Genomic DNA, 14614 nt, shown 5'->3' with positions numbered 1-14614 from the left:
ACCTGTGCTGCCCTAGTTTACGTGGTTTTAAATGTGTTTATTTAACATATCCTCTGGTGAAGTGATTACGGTTATAATATGGGGAGGATGCTAATCTGTCTGGCCATTTCAAGAATTTGGGGATGTCAGAACACATCCTTTGTTCTCTTGTGGGAAATGATGAATGGAACTTTGAAACTTACTGTCAGGCCAATGGGAAGACTCAAGCTATTCCATTTAACTAGGAGAAGGTATTCTCTGAAAAGAAGGGGATGTACCTGGACATGGATAGGTTGAATCACAGGAGATGGTTCATAGGAAGAGTCAGGGAATTGGGATTTAAATTTTATTTCAGGATCTTCTGGGCCTAGAAGGGTTGCTTTTAGTATCTCTAAGGAAGCCTTCACTTTCTAGGCCATGGTTGGGTTTCACTCACTTTTGGAAAGACCTTGAATGTTGGATTTTTGGAGAAAGATTTTCTGTCCTTTCTGTCTGTGGGTATTAAAATGAAGTTATGATTTGATACTTGAAAGAAAAATAGATTATTTTGCTAGAAAATGGGTTTTTTTTTGGATCAACAATTTGAAGAAGTGAATACTAGAACTGTTTGCTGGGAGGCACAGCATCAATCTCTAACAGCTGAGACTGATTCTCTGCAAATTGCACCTCGTGTGGTGATGTAAGATGACACAACTATACATTTTCAATGTGCATCTTTAAAAACAATATCAAATGTCAAATCCTCCTGTTCTTGGCCTCCATCGATAACACTTTTTTCCCCATCTAGACTGTTGTGAGAGGCTCTGAATCAGATAGCTTTAGCAGTTGACAGAGCCTATCAAATTTTTATTAAAATCCCCAGAGTTGGAGGCAATGAAGAGCAGTTTGTTGGACTGTGAGCAGATTTTCCTTAAGGGGAAGAATATTCTCAGCATTGTTGCTTTGTTTTGAAAACAATCTTACAGAGTGGGAGCAGCTGTTTGTAAATTATTTTTGTGATGGAGAGGGAAATCTTCTACCTTTTATTCTTTGCAGCCTCAAATGGGCATGCAAGAATACGTATAAACACATTTATATAATCTTCCCAACCTTCCTCCTCAGTATCTCTCTATTCCTTCCTTTCTTCCTTCTCTCCCAATTCCCTTTATGATTTGTGCCATGAGGGGAGAAGGTTTCTTATGCTTAAGCTTTTCCCATCAGATGACATGAAGAAAACTATAGGGGAAAAGACCAACTCCTGTACAGGGACCACAGGACGGGTCCTTGGCACTTGAGGAGTCCTGGGATGATGGAATGAACTGTGGGCTCTTCTAGTTTAGAATTGGGAGTAGGAGTGTGTGAGTTGCCTGCTGCTCATCCTTGCACGGGCGGCTGCTGAAGCAGCATCCAGGCTGCATGGCTGAGAGCAGAGTTGCTGAGGTCCAGGACTCAAGAGCAGACATTACATAAATCAATGCCAATTTAAAAGGGAAGATTATTTTAACCTTGGAAAATTATTTTAACCTTGGAATATCACTTTGTATGTCTCAATACATGGTCCATCATTTAATCTCCAGGAAAGTTTCACTTATGTTTTTCTCTCTCTCTCCTCTTATATGCTACAGCCAGACAATCAGGCATGCAATGAATTACAAATGAAACCACCTTAGTCTCCAAAACAGATGGGGGCAGGTGGGTGAAGTCAGTGTCAAGTGAAAACATGCATCTTGCATTTGGCCCTTTCCTTTGTGAAGCTGAGGGTGAGGATAAAATGGTTATCATCTAGAAATACTGGTCAGTGTCAGTATTGAGAAGGTGGGCCCTACCTTCCCCATGCATTCTGGTGGGGGCTCATAAAACAGCTCTACTCTCAGAGTGAAATAGTAAAGTCTTTGTGAAGCTATTTTCCATTAATTCCCAGATGGGCCTAAAATCTTTTAATGTCAAGTGGTTATAATGCATCGTTCCAGGCAGAAAAGCTATGGTTTCTTCTCTCTAACCAGTTAGGCTCCAGCTCCAAAGCCACATTTTGAGCATATAATGGATTATATCCCTGTGAGCCTCAGTCATCTAACGGCAATAAGGATACATAGCTGGAGTTATTTTAGTCAAGACAATAGCTAAGTTCAAAGTCCTGGTTTATTACTGGCAAGACTCTCCATTTGCCTGCTCTGGTCAGCCCCCATTTTTTTTTTTTTTTGAAATATATATAACCTTAAAGCTAAAAAATTTACATTCTCAACTTTAGACTAAACTATAAATGCTTCATATATCTTCATTTAAGGGAAAACTGACTCATCGGCAAGATAAACTATATATAGAAGTAGTTTTGGGAGACCTGTAAAGATATAAGCTTTAAAAGTTTTGCAAGAGATAGCAAATATTTAAGTAGCTGAGTAGCAGCTTGGTAAATTTTATACCAAAGGTGATGGTAATAGAGTGTGTTCTTTAAGTTTTTCTAGCTGACACTGTGACATCAGAGCCAACTCATTCTCATTATTTTGAAGCATTTATGATAAATCCTATTTTGTGACAGCAGGTGCTATTACAGAGAAAGCATTGTACTTTAACTGATTAATTTTAGATATGCTTCACTTTTCTTTCCACTTGTGCCAAACTCTAATGTTTTGAAAAAGCTGGTATAGATTTATTCAGAAAAATGTTTAATAGAGAATCATAAAATATACCCCAACCTTCCTAATAGAATACTCCCTAGAAAATATAAGTAAATGAGAAAATTTAAGACAGGATCACTTAGGAAGTACAACAAGCTTTCCACATTTTCCATAGTCTTTATGTAGAATTTAATTTGATCAAAGAAGAATTGGGATTTTTCAAACTAATTAACTCATCATTTAATAAACACTTTTCTGAGCACCTGCTATCTTCAGGGCCTTTGCTAGCATATAACATTTCTCTGGGATTTCTAAACAGAGAAGAATGACAGTAGTCAGAGGAATTTATTAAAAGGGAGAGCAAGAATATAGAAGAAAGACATAAAGGGGGGTGTCTCTGAACTTGTTTTTATGTAGGAGCACAATTATCTACATATCAACAACAAGCTATGATGTATAGAAGGGATCCTAGTCAGTGGACACAATGCTTCATGACAAGTGATAAGACCTCAAATACTTGTAATTAAATGATAGGTCAATCAATGGTCTCACTTAGGTCTCTGGTTCTTACTTCACTAGCAACACACATGTCCTCCCGACCCCCCATTGTGTTTCCTTAAAGAACAGAGCAAAACAGGCTAGCCTTTTGCCACTCTGGTACTTCCATGTCACTATTCCATCTATTTTTATTTATTTTTTATTTTTTAATTTTTTTTATTGGAGTTCAATTTGCCAACATATAGCATATCACCCAGTGCTCATCCTGTCAAGTGCCCCCCTCCGTGCCCGTCACCCAGTCACCCCAACCCCCCACCCACCTCCCATCCACTACCTCTTGTTTGTTTTCCAGAATTAGGAGACTCTCATGTTCTGTCTCCCTCACTGATATTTCCCACTCATTTTCTCTCCTTTCCCCTTTAATCCCTTTCACTGTTTTTTATATTCCCCAAATGAATGAGACCATGTAATGTTTGTCCTTCTCTGATTGACTTATTTCACTCAGTGTAATACCCTCCAGTTCCATCCATGTCGATGCCTGCATCCCAATGTTTACAGCAGCAATGTCCACAATAGCCAAACTGTGGAAGGAGCCTCGGTGCCCATCGAAAGATGAATGGATAAAGAAGCTATTCCATCTATCTTGATTGCTATTTAGAAACCTTGGGGAAGTGGTTCCCCTTAAAGTGGCTCCTCCCTGAAAGGTGGGGGACTCCCAGTCTTGACCTATGGTATGTAAAAGTTTGCCTGAGGTTTTAGCATAGCAGCAATTGGTTTTGATAAGAAATCTATCATCTATTGTGCTATTTGAGCTTCAAAGCAGCAAATAATCTATTTCAACCCTCTGAGAAACTGGATATATGACAATATCAATAGTGAAATATGATGTTTGCATTAATTTTTTGCATGAAGTTTTGCAAACTTTGAAGTAATTCTTTTAATCTATAAAAATAATATGCTGGTTTTGTAAAAAGATGCTAAGCAAAATACATTTTTTAAAACATATTTTCAGTGAGGAAAGAGATTAAGTATGTGACCATGTTTCGTAACAGTTAGGAAATACTAGTTTTTTTTTAATATGATTACATAAAATCTCTGTGTATCTAAGATGGTGAAAAAGAGAAGCCATACCTTGTTATAATATCCAAGAGTCTGTTGTACTCCTTGTATTCCAGGAGGTCCCTATATTAGAAACAAATCAAAGAGAAGGTATTTACCAAAACAAAGTGAATTTAAATAATCTATCTAAGAATTCTTAAAATCTTAGAGTTAAGAAAAAGGAAGAGTATGTTTTGTCAAATATTCTAATTAATAGAGAATTACAGGGGCAATAACGTATCAAGTTCCTAAGGTATTTCTAGGTTAAATCCTGCATGAATCCAAAAAGAGGTCCTAAGTGGGAAAGAGTAACATTTTTACCATAAGGTCAGCCATCAGCATATTCTTTATTAAAAAATATTGTACCTGTAAAACTCCTCCAGGGAAGAGGTTGTAGCTTCAGTTTATTTTTGACAGTTCTCACAGGGCTTTGATCAATATATTATAGAAATGTGTGCCCATGTGTTACTAACTTAGAAAATATGGAAAAGATATTTCTTCAATTTTCAATAAATTGCTTTGTTCTCTTGAATTGGTGAGTGTAAATGGCTGCACATGAACTTTCAGACCAGAAAAATATGTCTGCTCAAAAACCTCAGATTTAAGACCTTCAAATGCATTGTCTTCAGTTGACATGGAGTGTTCACTAAGCACTATGCTGAGCTTTGGGTAGACAGGGAAGAAGATGTTTGTCTGTCCCGAGAACTTCCAGATAGAGAAAAAGAGAAGAGTTTCTGAATTTTCAGGGATTACATTCTGGGGAGAGGGTGAAAAGAAAATACAAAGCTTAGCATTATTTTAAATCAAGTAGTTCAAGCCAAGAGAGAGTCAGCAATGTCAGAGAAGAGACTGCATATTTCATCTAGACCTCGAAAACTCAGAGGAGAGAAAATATTACAGAGGCCCAGTTCTTTACATTTTACCTCAGAAGATAACACAAAGAAAGATTATGATTGAGCAAATCAAATATCACTGTTATACAAAAATTATTTTCTTTACAACGGAATAGAAACCGAAAAGTAGAGAGAATTTTAAGGAACAATTACTAGCTGTACTCACTGATGTGGGTAACATTGTAAGTATGTTGAAAAAATTAAAGCTGGTTAACATTTATGACTGGCATTTGTTTATGTCTGAAGGTCTTTTCTAATGTGAAACCTTTGCATTGTGCCACTAAATGCAGAGGACACAATGATGTAATGATGGATGTCTGCAAGCAGGCTGATATAACTCTTGAGAAAATAATAGGCCTCACAAGTAACAGAGCTGAGTATGATTGGAAAGACAAATGATGCTGTTACTTTGCTAAAATAAAAACAGAGCTAATGTCAGAAGAGGATTCTCATGGCACTATATTTTTTTCCTGTTCTTTTTCTATCAGCCAGTGTTGTGTAATCTAGGTCATTTAGATGAAATAATGAGGAAAGCAATCATTGGGTTGGGAGTTGTGAAAAATTTCTAGCCAAGAAGATGCAAATTAAAAACTCATTCTTGAAAATCAGGAAACATGAGATCCCTTACACATTGATCCTTCTGCAGCTATATAATGGGGCAAGGAGAAATTTTAGATATCACATGTAGTAGCATCAACAGGTAACTGATGGGTATATGCATAGCAAGCATTTGGTGAATGGTGAATGTGTGTTGAGAATAAGGCCAGTTAGATCAAAGAATAGTGATGTGGTGGGTAAATTTAGCTTCATAGACATTCATCCCAGTTGAAAGTATTAAAAAATTAGGGCTCCTAAATATAGCAGAACAATATAGTCTCTCAAATAGAGCAGAAGAATCAATCAAATAAGAATAGCAAACATTTATATAGTACTTATTGTGTGTGAGGCATTATACCAGAGATTTTATGTGGATTAACTCATTTAATCCCTACAGTGACACTGAGAGATATATACCATCATTATTTTCAGTTCACAGATACAGGAAATGAGGGTTAGAAATTGTTAACTGGCCCAAGGTCACCCCGCTGGTAAATGGCAGGACTAGTATTTAACACAAGCAGCCTGAAACCAAACTCAATTCTCATCTACTATCCTATCTTAACTTAAAAGCACACTCATAGCCTAAAATAATTTTGTAGTAATTTTTTTATCATGTTGACTGTGCCCTAGAGAATCTTGCGTGATCACTTTTCCATGTTCTACTTAACAGACTGAAACTGAAAAAAAATCAACAGAACCTGTATTAGCACTTCTTCTGAGCCAGCACTGTGATTGGTGCAGGAGGGGAAGATACAAGCACTTTGTAACTATAGTCCCACTGTATAGATGAAGGAGGCCCCTCTAACTATTCTTTGCATCTCCCATCTATCTTCATATATTCTTACAACCCATGATAAGGATATCATGCCTAAATCTTCCCCAAATTTCTCCCAAACCAAAGCTATACTCAAAATGCATCTTATCTTTGTTTGCAGAGGTTGGGAGAGAAGGTGGTCAAAAAATATAAAAAGTGGGAGCCTGCAAGGAGGTTCTGGAAGGCAGTATGGAAAAATATACAGGAGAGTGAACAGCGTGGTAAGGGTTACATGGCACAAAACAGATAGCAGCATGGATGAGAATAGTAAAAATAATAGAATGGAAAAAATTGGGTGAGAATTAAGTTTGATCTTTTACAGACTGGTTATCTGCCCACAGTGTATAGTTGTATTACGCAAACCCAAACCTAGGATCCTGATCTTGCTGTAGAGCATACCACTGGGGGTAGGGTGGTAGGACTCAATGCTGTTTCTCCTTCTAGAAAAAATAGCAAAAGCACAGTTCACTGAATAGAGTCTCTGCCCAATAGAAAAGTTTGAACAATATTATTCAGATACACGCAAGATTAATAAACCTATTTCCACATTTTTATAGGTTCTATTCTGGTCATAAAATGTCATATCCATGAAGTAATACTCCAAATGGGGTCAATCTGAAGTTTTAGGTTCTACTACCTAATCTGCTGATGAGCATTTATGATGACATTTTCTTTTTTGTTCTTGTAGTCAGTAGGATACTTTAGGTATCACGGATTCGAGGTTTAATATAACAAAGATTTACAGCTAACAGTCTACCCTGAAGTACTTTACACAAATTCTCCCTGAGGGCTAAAGAAACTGTGCAGTGACTGAATGAAGGTGCCAGTGTAGAGTCCTCTGGCAGTCTACCTCTGCCCTGACTGCAGCCTGCGTGGCAATAGCTCACTGGGTTGTTCTGAAATTGGCAAAAAGAAACCACCTCAATAAATGTGGAGAGAGTACTGGTAAGAGAAATACTATGCATATAAATGCCCAGAGCAACTCTCTCTTTATTGTTGGCAGACCAATATAGACCCTGGGGCCTTGGAATTGGCTGTCCTAGAGTCACATCCCCAAGAGATGTGCTATTTTCCTCTTTTCTATTCTGATACAGTGCATGGCTAGAGAAGATCCAATGAGTCATTTGTTTCCAAGTTTGGTAAGAGCTGTCAGTCTTACAGACTATCAGTCAACTCTGAGGAAGGAGAAGTTAGGACTTGTGGTATGTGACAGGTCTCTTGGCACCACATGGTGTTAGTAGATGTTCTAGGACATTTGAGGGGTCACTTTCTCTGAGGTCTGCATTTATGAAGACTTGTCAAGGAGTTGCTTAGATAGCCAAGACCCAGTGGGGAATGGAGGCTGGCTATGGAGGGCATATCAGCCTCATCTAATGCTTTCAGCCGCCCCACTAGGAAAAGCAGCTGAAGGGTTATAGAAAGAAAAAATATCCCAATATCCTGCCTATGATAGTGATCCATACGTAGTTATACAGAAATCACGGCTATACAATGTCTGTTTTATCTTTTATGTAGTGTTGCTCCACTCTACCTATACTAGGTTGGGAGACATAGGACATCTTGCTTAATGGGATGAGTACACAATTACCAAGCAGCCTTCAAATGTTCATGATCTCCAGGGAGACACACCTGTTCAAAACCAAACTGGGCTCGTGTAATTATCTGAGAGGTCCATAAACCTGTCATGGGTAGAGATCCTGAGATCCTGATGTTGTTTCCTACTGCAAAGAACCAACCAGGTGTGATAAAGTGAATTAATGCTACATTCAATTTGGGAACATATACTCTCAGCGATAGTTTATAACATTTAAAAGTTTGTTTTTACTGAAAACAGAGAAGTATTGTGATATCTGACACCAACGTCATCAAATGCATAGTGTGAAAATAATTAGCTGTTTGCATTATCATCACCTTAGTAGATTTCTGTTTTGGCTACAGATTCCCCAAGTTTAAAAGATGGCAAGAGTTCTGTGTAAAAAACCATACTCTTCAGATCTGGTCTTGGCTGTACTTTTACTTTTCAGTTCATACAGTACATAGAGCTTAAAGAACTTTACTTTTGCCTTTTTTTCCTTTCCCTGGTCTTTGGTGTAAGCTCTCTATGTGAGTCAGGGCTAAGACCTTTTGATTCAGCTTTATCACCCCCTAGTATTCTGAATCAAAATCTCCATGGCTCCACATTTACTCTGCCTCCTCTCCAATTCTCCCTCCTGAACCATTTTCCTTTTTTCCTTTTCTCTAAAAGCATCCTTTAATTCTTCATCACTGCTGACTAAGCCTTCTTGAGCCATCTGGGTGCCACTTATCTTCATGCACCATAGCTGTTCAATCTCTTATTAGGGGCTCCTTTCAGGATTCACAAATACATATTTTCAGATTTTAAAACAACTGCCTTCTGGCCCTGTGGGCTTCCAATTAATTTCAGTTACGATCTTTGAAATACCAAAACCTCTGTAAAGAAAGCTGTACTAATCAACGATCTTCAAAACATGTTAAAATAGCTTTGCAATAAGAACAGATAGAAAATTTGTAATTGGAAAGTCATTTGGGCTAATTTTCAAGAAACATTTTCAATTTCTAATGGCTGGTATAAAAGGCAGAAACTATAATTATTTTTCCCTTGGTATTAAAAAAATATCAGGAAGCCTAAAATTATTCATAGGAATGGTAAGATGGAGCATATTTTATTATATAGTAATTGCTGGAAAAGCTAATTTTTTCTTATATATTTACATCTATAATATTATATAGAACTTAATAAAGCACATTTATGCAGATTATGGGGGCTTGTGTATATAGCTGCTTTCCTGTTGGAATGAAACAACGAGTTTCGATCTGTTTTATCTTGTCATAACTCAGGATTGTAGTACATAGTAGTTCTCCCTTCTCCACCAAGGTTTGCCAGAATTTAACAGAATTATTGTTTGTACAAGAAAAAATGTAAGGGAAAAGCAAACTTCTTGCTTGTTGGTTTTGGTTTCAGCTAGAAATGGTAGCAAACCTAGCAGAGAAGTCTTGCTGCTTCCAAACTCATAGAAGATACGACCAACAGATTTAGATTAGTCTAAGAATCTGGCTAAATAATTGGAGACAAAGCTGCACTGAACTTCAGTTAAATAGAAAAGAGCTTGTGGATGGATTTTTGACCAGAATTACAACATAGAAAGTTGTATCCTATCTCTCAGAGAAAAAAATCGATAATACTCTTAAGATAGAAAATATTTGGGAAATCAATTCTTCTTTGTTTTAAACACAGAACCTCTTATTTATCTTAAATATTTGCTCTAAATGAAAATTTTTCCTTGTCTCTTGGGGTTGAATTATGTAAGTTACACAGTTATAATTTTATAATGGAATATTTTTCTGAGAATGCTTCTGCTCTAAATTTTTAGTAACTAAGGAGATATCAACACTCCTGCCCTCTCATCCCCCAAAATTTCTGAAAACTTCTCAAACTGCACAATAAGATTTCTGAAGCCAGAAAATTCACTGTGTTTATACTATGTTTCCATTTCAACATAGATTCTTCAAGCTGTCCTTTTTGGGATTACAATGGGAATGTGACTAGATAGTATATAGTAGGTAAAATTTAAGGTTCCTGGAGAGGAGATCTTATTCCTGAGAATATCTCACCCACTTTCTGGTTTATTCCTAAAACTTCATAGACAAAGTTTGATTTATTTGTTTGGGTTTTATTACCAGCTCACATGCAAATGTTCCCAGGAAATGTAATACTAATGTTTCATATTTACACAACTCTGGATACCGTAAATTTGCTTTCATATATTATCTTGGATGGCAGAGTGATTACAAAACATGTTATTTTATTTGGTTCTTATAATAACTGAAGTGGGTAATATTATATTCTTCACCTAACATGAGAAAACGGAGAGATTTTCTCCTAAATCACACAATAAGCAAATGGTAGAACCAAGTCTAAGAGTTGTTCCATTCTAATATATTCTTATGAATCATTTAATAAATATTTCCTAAGAGCAAATTGAATGGGACAGAGAAGGGGTAGAGTGAAAGGGATGGTACCTGGGGAGTATGGACAGGGGAAGACAGCATCAAAAGAGAAAGGAATACAGAAAAAGGAGGATGAAAACTCTGGAGGCTGATTCTTTGCTTATACCACCATCAGCCCAGGGCTCTTGTTTCTGGCACCAGGTTCTGAGGAATGGAGTTACTTCTTTTGTTTTAAGTCTTAAGATTAACTTTGGTTGTAAGAGGTGAGGACTCAGAGAGAATAAACTTAGGGAAAACTCAGGTTTCCAGCTAATCAGGATAAATTTCATTGATGAGGCTATACACAAAAATACAATCATGAAACTGAAAATGCCTTCATCCTTAAATAGATGTTTCCATCCACACTGAAAATGGAATCTACTGAGTTTTTTTGGATGATGAATATGTCAACGAATATACTTAGGTTAACAATCTTAGATGAAGTTTACTCTTTAAAGACTTGAACAGAGAGAAACAGGAGAGGAGCAAAACAGAAGAAAAATTTTCATGAGAGTGACAATGTAGGAAATGGGTAAAGTATTAATACTTTTGCTTTAGAAATGGTAAGCTCTGGACACAATCCAGAGAAAGAAAGATGAAAATAATAAGCAGATGGTAGAGAAGGATAAGATGAAATAATGATAATAACATTAATAAATAAAAATAGTTATGCTTTGAAACTAATAATTGTGTGTCAGGGACTTATATTATTGCATTTTACTCTTACAATAATCCAGAGAGGTAGGCATTATCTTTATTTTACATATAACAAAAGGTTAACTTTCTTACCCAAGGTCACATGACTAGTGGATAAGAGCTAGATTCTAGCCCAAGTCAGCCTGACCTCAAAGCTTTGATTATTTTGATACTTCCCTCTATCAGCTTCACAGTGAGAGAGAAGCCAGATAGGAAAATAAAATAACAATTATCTTAAAGCTGGTTGTAAGAATCAAGTAGGGAATTCAATGATGAAAGATCACAGAACCCCTTAATGAGATACAGAATCAGTAAGGGCCAAGCAAAGAGATCTGGAACAGAGTGTAGATACACATCCTGAAAGATTAGGATGACAAGATGATATTAAGAGGAAAGTGACCAGAATGGAAGAAAGGTTAGGAGAAGAGAGAGGAACCACATACAGCACAGAAATGTTAAAATCATGGAGGGTTTAGATTAGAGAGAAATAAAGAGAGGGAGATTTTTGGAGAAAGAAAGAAAAAAGAAAAAGAAAGAAAGAAGAAAGAAAAGAAAGAAAGAAAGAAAGAAAGAAAGAAAGAAAGAAAGAAAGAAAGAAGAAAGAAAGAAAGAAAGAAAGAAAGAAAGAAAGAAAGAAAGAAAGAAAGAAAGAAAAAGAAAAAACAGACAATGGTAATCAGCATCTTAAGCAACCATTGAAATTCAAATGACATCAAATGAGTCCTAGTATTTATGAGATGATAGAAGAAAAGGAGAAATAAAAATGGTTTATAGTTGGTAGAAAAAGATGAGCTAACTAAGAGACTAAGAGAGTAATATTGCTTGGGGATGATTTTGATAGGTTGAAATTCTATGAGCATGAAATTACAGTGAAGAACAGTCATGGGAAAGTTGTCACACTTAGTAGAGAAAACGAAGTACCCTTTAAATAGGACTACAATAGTGTCATTGTATTTGTTGTGGAAGAGAGATTAGCATTAGTATTAGCATTCAGAAAATCTGAAGAATTTAAGTGATACAATACATTGGTTTAAGCATTCATCAAGGACATCTTTTGGGGACATCCTCTAATAAAAATAATACTTTTGTTAGAAGCCAGCAGCCACACATTCATTCTTGGTGCATCTCTGGAAATTCTGGACAACACTGTGATCCATGTGATCCATCTTCTTGTCTGAGCCGGTTTCCCTCACCACAGTGGCATATACCTGCACCATACTTTGAAAGATCAATAGCTCCTAAGTGTCTCAATCTAAGATATTGCCAGCATCCCTGGTTCAGAAGTTCAGAAGCAGTGCGATTAACAGGTGAGGAATTGCAGCAAAAGCAGCTTCTGGATCTTGAATGAGAATTTTTCACATCTGCCACTTTGGACATTTTTCAAACTCATTCCTCTGTGTATTCCAGGAAGTGCTCACTTGAGCTGGGCTTGTCTCTTCTGGCCTGCATACTGAGCTGTGTAATTGAGGGAACTCAAGCATAGGCAGTTTATGGTTGTATGAATAAGCAAAATACTCAATATGTGACCTGATTGTTTTCCAAAATTGCACAGTCCCTGGTTTTACTTGTCATTTTGGAACAGGAGTGGGAGGATGAGACTGTGACAGTGAATGCATTCAATGGGTATAATTAACCCATTTCATAAAAGCAGATTTTCTAAATTATGCTATGAAGCTCATAAGTTTTTAACACTTTATTTTCCAAGGGAGACAAAAATAATTTTCAAAGGAGCTGATTTTTCCTGACACCATGAAACAAATCGATCTAATTGGTATAAAGTTCACTGCATTATTGATAGTGTGGGACATTTTTGACTGATTTCCATGGCATGATGGTTAGAAAAATTATGATTCCTCCCCTAACACTGCTATTCTGCTTATCCATCCATAAAATGTATCATACTCATCTCTCCTCAGTATGTCCTGCAAAAAGAAAAATATCATTTGTCAGCTCCCTGCAATATAAGGAGCAACAGGAATCTTGAGAGTGGCTGGCCACCCCACAGAAACAACATCATTGACCCAGCACAAGGTGATAAAAACCACAGGGGTATGAAAGCTAGGAAGAATGGAGGTGTGTGAAACAAATTATTTGTTTCCAATGGTGTTCCCCAAAGCTCACCATCAACAAAAACCATACCTGGAGAACAAGTATGCCTCCATCCCCTCGTGTGACCTCAGCAATCAAATCAGGAGGGAAGTTGGCTTACACAGCCTGCACCTATCAATGCTTTGAGCTTTCATTTACTGTAATTAAGTGATAACATTCATTCTGTTTAAAAGCCTTGGTAGGGAAAAAAAAAAAAAAAAGCATTGATAGGATGACAACGCTTCCTGTGCAGAGAAAATGTGATTTCCAAGGCAAACTGCTGGGACTGAAGATAACCAGGCTGATGGCACTGGCTTATACACCGCCAAATTATACAGAGGCCAAGAGCTGGTGCAAAATCTGAATAGTTGGGGACATTATGGACTGCTCTCTCAAATAGCCAAATGAACAATCTGTAGGTTTTACTTTGTCATGATTATCATCTTCACTTCATAAATTTTTTTTTTAATTTATGATAGTCACAGAGAGAGAGAGAGAGAGAGAGAGAGAGAGACAGAGACAGAGACAGAGACACAAGCAGAGGGAGAAGCAGGCTCCATGCACCGGGAGCCCAACGTGGGATTTAATCCTGGGTCTCCAGGATCGCGTCCTGGGCCAAAGGCAGGCGCCAAACCGCTGCGCCACCCAGGGATCCCTCATCTTCACTTCAACTCAAATGTGTGACATCAAGGTTTCTCTCTCATCTATAGGTGTAGTAATGATAAATCTGCAGATGATACTTGGCTCAACTGAACCCCATGGTTACAAAGGGTACATTTAGTGGAGTTCTAGAAAAAAAGTGCTTAGTGATTTTATTTTTAAAATATTTAGTCCCCTACAAAGGATTTCAGACAAAAAAGAAGATGCTGACCCTCTAGGTCAGTAAAATTATTGGTGATACTACCCTGATGTTAACCTCGTCCAAAGGATGGTTTTCTTATTTCTTAATATAAATTTGGAATATTTCAAGCATGCTGAAAAATATAGAAAAGAATATTATAATTTCTCATGAATCCACAATCCAATATTGTCAGATTGTAACCATTTGCCAGATTTGTTTCAGGTAATCTTTTTATTTTTTACAAAATTACAGATGTAGCTGAAGCCCCTTCAAGTTTTTCTACCATATCCTCTCATGTTTCAAGTCCCCCCAGGAAATGCTGAAAACTTGCTTCTCAAGTCACCCTTGACCCAAACAGTTTTCTACTAGATAGTAGCTTTGCAGAGAAAACTGACTTCATGGAGTTAGGTAAAGCCCCTATTTCCCAAGATCTAGAGTTTTGTCACTGTTAAAATGGAAATAATCTTTTCTTGCCTACCTCACAGAATCATACAGTGGTAAAATT

General features: G+C 37.0%; 1 protein-coding gene across 2 annotated transcripts in view; it reads right to left on the bottom strand.

Annotated features, from left to right (window-relative positions):
- The window catches only part of COL19A1 (collagen type XIX alpha 1 chain), a 310139-nt gene that overhangs the window by 83088 nt on the left and 212437 nt on the right, over window positions 1-14614 (bottom strand). For both annotated transcript variants that reach the window (XM_038554446.1, XM_038554445.1), the window contains exon 18: window positions 4203-4253. In XM_038554446.1, coding sequence (XP_038410374.1) covers window positions 4203-4253 — 51 coding nt within the window. The remainder of the gene's footprint in view (window positions 1-4202; window positions 4254-14614) is intronic.

Source organism: Canis lupus, chromosome 12, assembly GCF_011100685.1.
Source record: "Canis lupus familiaris isolate Mischka breed German Shepherd chromosome 12, alternate assembly UU_Cfam_GSD_1.0, whole genome shotgun sequence".
Taxonomy (NCBI): Eukaryota; Metazoa; Chordata; class Mammalia; order Carnivora; family Canidae; genus Canis; species Canis lupus.
The sequence above is the reverse complement of the archived record's forward strand: the minus strand, read 5'-3'. Positions and strand labels throughout refer to the sequence as shown.